The sequence below is a fragment of the Habropoda laboriosa genome, unplaced genomic scaffold (assembly GCF_001263275.1).
Source record: "Habropoda laboriosa isolate 0110345459 unplaced genomic scaffold, ASM126327v1 scaffold40, whole genome shotgun sequence".
NCBI lineage: Eukaryota > Metazoa > Arthropoda > Insecta > Hymenoptera > Apidae > Habropoda > Habropoda laboriosa.
Genome location: NW_017100231.1, coordinates 7,925,749 through 7,934,912, shown reverse-complemented (window position 1 = coordinate 7,934,912; position 9,164 = coordinate 7,925,749). Strand labels below are relative to the sequence as shown.

The following is a 9,164-nucleotide window of genomic DNA, read 5'->3' as shown; positions in this document are numbered from 1 at the left end:
ATCATAACGATGTTCGTTACGTTTGTTTTAATTTGGAGAAAAAATCTTTCAATTACTTGAAATATATAGTATAATGTATTAAATGAGGTTAGGTTAGATCAGAAGAAAAATTCTTTATCGAACACTTTCTATTAAAGCGAGCAGAGAATATGGTCGAGCAAAATCCTTTTTGCGCCTTGTCTTATTCCACGTACGTACGTACGTTCATTATTTACGAGGATCAGAACGAGAATGCAGCGCAGAGATTTGATGACGTTTCAGCCATCCCCGCGACTGTGAAACATTAATGGCTAACGACTCGAGCGCGACTCTCGAACGCGCGAGAGAGATTGCAAAAGCACGTACGAGTCTCGTTGAGATGATTATCTTTCAACGGATACCTTGCAACAAATTACACTTTAATAATAACGATGATTAACTGATTCAATCGTTTCTAACATTATACATATCTCAAATATTGAACATTGTTGGAAATAGTAAACGACAGTATAGGTTGGCAATGCTGCGAGTAATTCTGCATGAGTTGGCAGAACTGAAAGGAAAAGAAGTATATGTGTATGTGTCTGTGCATGGTGTGTGATATTGTTCGTGTTAAAAAAGTGAAAATGAAAATTAAAAAGTTGTACTAAAAGTTATCTTTAGTTATTTAAATATATGTTCGATAATGTAGTTGTAAATTGTATTAAATACTATTGTCTAGTAATTTTCACCACATACAATACAAACTTTCGTCGTGATTTCACTGGAATTTCGACTACAATATCCAACAAACGTTCCCTTATTTATTCAACAGAAATATCATCAATGATCGAACTGTAATTAAAATCGGCAAATATAATATGCACCATCAACTACGAATAGTTCTAGTGCAAATATTATATCGCAAATAGTAGGATGAGTCAACAATTGTCCAGAGTATAATACTAACTTTTTACCGCGACTACACTGTGAATTGTGTATGCATCGTTAGATGTCACCCTCTCTGTTTTCCATTTGAAGTTTCAATAGCTCACTCCAGTCATTTGCTTTGGAGACATTAAGATGGCCGTTCCATTATTAGTGTGCACAACTGCACTAACTCTTTAAACTCTCGAGAAACTGTATTTTGTGATATTGAAACATCTCCTCCCTCTACAGTCTTAACCTCAACTTGGAATCATCATCTGTTTGGACCGTTCAAAACAGCCGTGAAAGGCCAAAGATTATCCGCCAATGAACAACCGAATACAGTAGTGCCCGTTTAGCGAATTACCGACTGTTTCTCTATCCCGGTTCGCTCGCTCTGAGTGCGAGTGAAATAAGAGACCTGGTGGGTAGAGTAAGAACTTTAAGTGTGAGTGAGACGTGGAACCGAACAGGGCAAAAAATGCAGCAGTTAAGCAAGTGCTACTGTGCTCGGTTCATGTTTCAACTAAAAACATTTTCTTCACATGTTACGACAAGGCTTGTGCATCGATGGAAAAAAACTGCGTTTGTAAATCAAGAGGACTATATTGAAAAATAATTGCAAAGAATATACCTGCTAGTGTTTTAATTAATTTCATAATTTTATTCCTCTATTGGCTTTGTATCTAATTAGCAACAGCAAAGAACACATTAATCTTTCGATCGCTTCGTGATAATATCACGGTTATTAATCACTTTGAGAAGCGGAGTCGAGGCAAGTTTGATAAAAAGAGGGAATATTTCACGGAGGAAAGGCGAAGAAGAAATTGTACAGACCCGTGGGGAGCAGCTGGAAAGAGTAGGTAAGTACGAAATCAGGGAACTCGTGCAATTAGTGTTCCGGGGAAACGATCTGGCGGAAAAGAGTTAAGGCGGGGGAGCGGCAGCCTGGCGGCCGGAAATTGGTGGAGTGTAACACTGAAAAACAACCAGAGCAGTTGGATGAAAGTTGAAGCTGTGCCAAAGTCTCCCTGCGCGTGGCCGGCGAATAGGAAAGGAAAATTGTTCATTTCATTACGCCTCCTCCCGCACGCCGCCTATCGAAATGGCCGGGGGAACGGTAAAAGTGAACGATCAAATTTATTTTACCTTCTCTTTTTTCTTTTTTTGTGAACAAAAATTATTCTCTACTATGTGTGATTGTGACGTAATAAAATATTGCATTGGTTAACTTCTGGATAAAGATAAATTTATACGTATATAACATGTTTTTTTTTTTACACTTGACATTTAATTGTTGCTTTCTGAAAAAAATTTGTTTTAGGTAAACGAGGAAAAGTGAAATATGATAATACTAGTGATAATTGAATTTTTTGGTGGGTGGTATAATAGAGTGAAGTGGAAGATGTCTGATCAAGCGTTGACTCGTACTACTTGGCAGATATCTGAGTACCAGCAACATGGATACAAGACTGACAAATACCGAATTTATATTTTCACTAATTTTACATCTGCACAGTTGAAACAGTCCCAAAATAAGTTCAACAAAATCAACACTACTCACTGTTGATCAGTAAAGATAAAATTGTTCGCTAATTAACAAACTAGCCACAACTTACACAATTTGCAACAAAAATGACCAAATACAAGAAGCGTACGTGCTGCAGCACGCTCTCCGTTCAAAAGGAAAAATGTCTCGCGTTGAAATTCACAAAAACATCGTCTAAATAAAAAGAAAAACAAAGGGACAAAAAAGTGCTGGTATTCTGAATGAAACCACTAGAATTACGAGTCGCGTGTTTTTTCCCCTGGTTGAAAATCGTGGCTCGCGTCGTTCGAAAGACAAAAAACAAGCGAAAGAAAAGAAAAGGCTTTTTCTCGAGGGAAAGAACACGACACGTAATTCCAGTGGGAAAAGAAGAAAACGAAGGGAGAGAGGTCCGACCTTTGTAATAAAAGAGGCAGTACTCGGAGAGGACGAACCACCGTTTCTTCCAGAGCATCAGCCCCTCGGAGCCCTGTTTGTGTAGCCAGCCCTGGAGGGCGACGGGGGCGGAGAGTGGCCTCTTCGCGGCGGGCGATCGTAAACCCTGCGAGCCGCTTCGTCTGCGTACCCCAGACACGGACGCTGCCACCACCCCCGAGCCATCGTTCTTGCTACGCACCTGGACAGGCACGGGTAGCGGCGCCGCCTGGACAACCTGCAATCATTTTATCTTCCTTCATATGTGCTGCGTGACATCGTCGTATTGTTCTTCGCATAGAAACGTACTTTATGCGTGTGTGTGTGTGTGTGTGTGTGTGTGCATGTGTTTGGCTCTTTCAGATAATAATCTTTTTCAATTTTTACATTGGTTTTATATAGGTTAGAATGGGTTCTATGGACAATATGAATGTAATGTTTAGTTTTGAAGGTTGGGTATGTGTGGTAACAATATTTTGCAATTTTGACATTGATTTTACATAGGTTAGGAGGATTCTGTGGACAATATGGATGCAATGATAGTAATATCAAGGTGAGGATAAGGGAGAGAAAGAATTCGGACCGTAAATACGATAAAGGTGAACTGACACGAAGATTGAGAACCACTGTATCTGTATAGAAGGGGCAGAAGGACACCGTTGGTCACTCGGACACCGATCGCTTGTTTTTCAGATTGCATAGTGCGCCAAATATTGACACAGAGTCAAGAGTGAGCGTGGTAGAGGAAAAAGTATAGCCTTTGATTTAACGCAGAGATACATGTGCACTCAGTCTACAGTAAGATTAAACGCAAAGCTAGCACCATCGCATGCATATCCTTCATCAGGTTCTGTTTTCTAACGATAAACTAATATTCCCATTAACCCATCAACTACCATGTTTGCCTTCCTACATTTGGCCTTTATTATCAATAGACTGCTGCATAACTTCCAATTACTGGAAATTCTAGCAGCAATTATCGCTAACAAACGATCTGAAATTAGCAACGTTATGACTGAAAGGGGACTAATTGTGTCTGTAAAGTGAATCCTATGCTTCTTAATAAATTACTCTTCTTAATCTACATTTGGCGAATATTCTAGTACAATAGTAACTTCTTAGAACGTCCCAAGCAATTTTTAAAAAGGATGGAAAGTCCAGGAGTCCGTAATTTACCAATAGTAACAATTAACACTCGATCATTTCAAATTTCCCGCGTATTTCTTTCGATAAATTTAGACGCCATTCGTAAAACTGATCAAAGTTTATTTTAAATACTAGTGAACACACTGTTACGAAGTGCTGAAATTATGTTACATCACAATGACTCTATGTATCTTTCAAGCTCATATTACCCAAATTATCTTCTGTTCAACAGTTGTTTTCGCATATCACACACATTTAACAATGAAAAAAATTACACGTCTCCGTGGTTGTTCGAAAAAACTTTGCAAATTGAAAAACCCGTGAAATGAAAAAATTTCAATATCCAGATTATTTCGCGCTAGAGATCACAATAGCAATACACGCAGATAAACCATCTAGTGGCTTTGACGTAGCAATTTAACCCGTGCCACGGCAAGTTCGCCGTGGATAATAGAAATATTTATCTCGCCGATACCGTGCAATAAATTCCGAACCAATTTACATAATTGCCCTCTCCCGGAAATTTGGATAATTGGAAGTGATTATCATTTTCGTTAGAACGGCGGCCTCGGGTACGAAAGCAACTAGGCGAAGATCACGCGCGCGATTCCGTCGGCCAAACGAAACCCCAGTTGCAAATTCGACCGACCACCATTGTCAATTAAGCACGTAACTTTACACGTCAAACTTTACCGTGAAACTGACACAACTATCGTAATTCAATCTTCGTTCCTGATATTTACGCAATTTGTAAATCCGCCTTTATATTCTCATTCGAAACATGTGCTTTGTGCGGGGCAACGTGCTATTTGTAAATTGAATTTCTTTATACACTTTTCTATTTGTAAATTGAATTTTTTTCACTCTTTTCTATTTGTAAATTGAATTTTTTTCACTCTTTTCTATTTGCAAATTGAATTTTTTATACTCTCTCAAATCATCCTTTCGCTGTTCCATAGTTTTCTACGAATTCCAATTTCAATTTTTCTATAGCACGCTACGGTTCGCACTCGTGACAAGTAGCGTTGCGTGAACGTGAGAATTCGACAGACATATTATTCTCTGCTCTCGCGATAACTTGATTAAAAGGGTCTTTTGTAGGGTGAAATAATTACAGTAGTACACACATAAGCATCCGCATTTTTGCACACTTAAGCATCCGTCGCTATCCCCACCAATTCTTGGAAATGGGACTTCGCAGTGGAGTTCGAGCGTGCCAAGTGAAACAAAGTAATTCGATATCGACTCCTGAATGTGAACAACTGACACTTGATACATCGGTATCCCACTAAGGCACATCTCTCTTTTCTTTAGTTAAATTCGTAGAAGTCACCTCCCCACTTAGACGTCTGTATTTGGTCCCGACTGCGAACGCTAATGTGTGCACTACTGTATTACTTGATGTTAAGAACACATAGTCAAATAAATATCAAGCGTCATCATGTGGTTCAATTTAATATTAAGACATGTTATTTCTTTCATTATACGTCTAAGAATCGAGGAAAAAAAGTCGAGGGGACCCCATCGGGAATCGAACCCGCAACCTCAGGCTGGCAGGCCGAGACTTTACGCACTACGCTAATAACGTCTTCTGAACTTTTTCTCGTCGGTGTTCCTTATTAAGGCACGGAGGCCCCGATCCTACATGTTTTTTACCAATGTAAATATTCTTTGTTCCTTACGTTACGAGTTCGGTGATTTATCAGTTTTTCTATGAAAACAACGATTTTACAGCACAATTTTTGTTCCGTTCCAACACTATTAGACCAATTCCAAACTTTTGTTTCACGTTTTAGTTAAAACATCTATAAATCAATTACGGCACATTATTCCTACACTATTTTTTCCAATTACTCCTAAAGATGTCGTTAGTATCGATGACGCTGATTAGGTTAGGTTGCCCATACTACGTAAATTCAGAGGGTTGTGAATATTCTGTTGGAAACAAAAGACCTGTCACAGTTCAGAAATGACTAATTACATTGTTAGAGCGTCCGTTATGAATGAAAAAACGTAATATCGATTGCACGACGGAAATTTCTTTCGAAACATCGCTGTCACAGATGGTACAATGAAATTTTCGTTAAAAACATGAATGACGGAACGGGAGAAAAGCATAGAAATGGTCAGTTTTTAGAGAGTAACTTGGCTTATGGGCGAGTTCTCGATTGGAAGGTAAGCGGAAGTGCAGTGTCATGTTGTCTTCTAAGCGACAGGTTTCTCGATGGCTGATCAGGAGTCGCTTTTCCGCTTCCTGTCCAGCCAAGTTACCGCGAAAATTTATCGACTACCCGTAAAATCTCACGTTCCCTGGTTGTAAAACGAGGAGAAAAACGACGACGTGCAGAGCTTTCGTAGCGGGTGTTTACGGAAAAATGATTATTAAGAAAATGCATAATATTAAGTGAATCAAACTTGACGAGAAGAAAAATGGAAAATAGATCTTTTAAGAATGAAAAGTTAATTTTTTAATATTATTCTGTGGATTTGGTTTTAATAATATGTTGTGAGTGATGGCGTGAATGTCGTGTGTTTGTTTTGAATTTGAGTGAACATTCTAGGATAGACATGATCTATGGCTGATACTCGAATCGACTCGAGATTGGCGAAACGGGCAGTGTCCTAGAGAGAAGCAGTGAGTAAACAGTAGAACCGCGTTGTTAATGAAAACAAGGAGAGCGAGAGCGAATAAGAGAGAAAGAATAAGAGAGCATTGTTCAGGTTATTAATATTCCCTTTTATGTATCGTTATCGTCATTGTGCAATTATTATTATCAAATAATATTCGTATTAATCTTTCAACCACGTGTTATTCACCCACATATTCTTCTTAGGGATGCGGACAAGAATATAAAACATATAATTATTATGTAGCTAATTAACCCTAGCCTAGTGGTGTTCTTCCGTTCGACTACAAAGACCAAACTAGGGTTAAGTTTATTGTAAAAAAAGAAATCTTTAGAATATAACCATTACAGTCAACCAAACAGAAAAGCTAGTAATATGTAGACAATAAAGTAGACAATTTACAATTCGATCACTTGGTTATAGAAGTGAAGCCCATTACTAAACCGTCCGCCATATTCACCGAAATCGATGGATCGATACTAGCGCCACTCGAGGGTCAGCGCACGAATAGGTCTACTAGTGAAGTAGTGACCGAAGTAGTGAGCTTCGACTCTTCGATTTTTACGATAGAGTCGAACCCGGCTAACGAGCTGGTCGAAACGAACAGCCGTAATCGGCATCTCGAGAAGGAAAATTCACATTGCATAAAGCCGTAGACTGATTTCCCCCCCAAAAAACACACTGCTTCTCGTTCAACTCTAACCAAGACTCTCTTTACCCTCGGTTTTTTCCCCGGTGAATTTATCGAGCATTCGAACGAGAGACACGCTTCGAGAAATTCGCGAAAACCCCATGGACCTCTCTCCTTTTCCTCCTTTTTGCACAATTAAGAGGCCAAGCAATGTTCCTCGCCGCGCTGCATGCCGGAACAGTTGATCTCAGTTGAAAAATTCTGCTGATCCAGTTGTCGGAAACTGAATTAATCGCAGATTTAATTGCACGGTGGATTATAGCACGTACTAGCTTTGGAGAAATATAGTAAATGAAGTCTTTAGATAAAATTCTTCAAGAATTAGTCTAGTCGTTTATTCTCTTTGCACTGGTTTCATTTAATTCATTCCTTGTTAAGGTTAGGTTAGTTTATATATTTACGAGTTTATATAAGACGAGTTTAACGAGTACAATAAGTACCTACCAATATGTTCAATTTTGAATTATTGAAAACTTCCTTCTATGGGTATCCCCTCCACATGTCCTCCATTATTGTACTCGTTAAACTCGTCTTAACATACACTATCATATTATGTATAAAAAAATATAGCATTCCATTTAAAAAAATTAAACTGACTTTGAAATCTCCCCCATCATACCAGGTACGAAAAAAATATTCACACCACATAACGTCCCCCTCCATACCAAACAACTTTTGTTAAAACATTTTTTTTCCTAACATCACTTCCTTGAAAGATATTTCACTGTACTGAGATAAAACAAACACCCTGTATACAATGTGTTCTATTATATTATACTTGAATTTTATTCAATGGAAAATGATAAATCGTAAAATTAATTCACTGCTTTCCGATGTTCTTCGATTTAATATTTGCATAGACTATAGTCAAATTACATTATAACTGTACGTTCTGACTTAGATTGTAAAAGGTTAATAATATATAATCAAATAATTTTTACACTTCGTATTTCAATGTTCGCAGAGTATTCAAGAAGTACTTAATAAGTTAAAATTTTAAATACACTTAGAATTTTACCAAGAAAGAAAAAGAAAGAAAAATTGAAGTAAATCGAAAATATGATATTGCAAAAGTTTGCACTCATGGGAGTAAACTATAGTGTTACAGTTCCCCCTGAACTGTGCAATTTCTGTTGCACAAATTGCCTCAGCTTCTATAGTTCCGTGATAACGAGGCAATAACAGTTATCGAATCGTCTTGTATATGATCTGTCGCTGTTATATATGGGATAAACGAGAATGAATATTCATCATGAGATTGGAATAGCTTGCACACGAACGTTCCGCTCGTACCTGACTTCACTTCGTAGTTTATATTGTAATACTGCAAACTACTGTGACTTTTCAAGTTGCACGCCTGCATCTCTCGATCATTAGGCCAGGTTGCCCAACAATTAAACTATCCAAACTGAGAATAATATTCGTGACACATCCATCAGTCTAATACTCAAAAATATCATTTCAAATTTGAAAAATTTAAATTTTCTTAACCTCGTCAAAAATACTGACACATATGTGTACATTTAATATTTCTGAAAATTCCAATATTCCAATAAAATAAATAGAAAAGTTCCAATATTCCAATAAAATAAATTCCAATATCCAATAAAAATATGAAAATATAGTGAATACATTACGCACAACCTCCTAACAAGAAAAACAGTTTAATTGCTATCGACTTGAAGTGAATAAAATATGACTACACGAAAAATCTTTTTTTAACTTTAAAAAAATCGTTCCTACACCATCGAGCAAAAATTTGAAAATAAACTATTGTAACATCGAAAATTCTTGTATTTCTTGAAGATAAACAATTATTCCGAATTTTCGTTCGATAATAAATTCTACATG

At 37.5% G+C, this 9,164-nt stretch overlaps 1 protein-coding gene across 1 annotated transcript in view; it reads right to left on the bottom strand.

The window, feature by feature from the left end:
- Positions 1 to 9,164, bottom strand: part of LOC108571626 — a 242,828-nt gene that overhangs the window by 81,595 nt on the left and 152,069 nt on the right. The window contains exon 4 of the mRNA XM_017933705.1: positions 2,831 to 3,086. Coding sequence (XP_017789194.1) covers positions 2,831 to 3,086 — 256 coding nt within the window. The remainder of the gene's footprint in view (positions 1 to 2,830; positions 3,087 to 9,164) is intronic.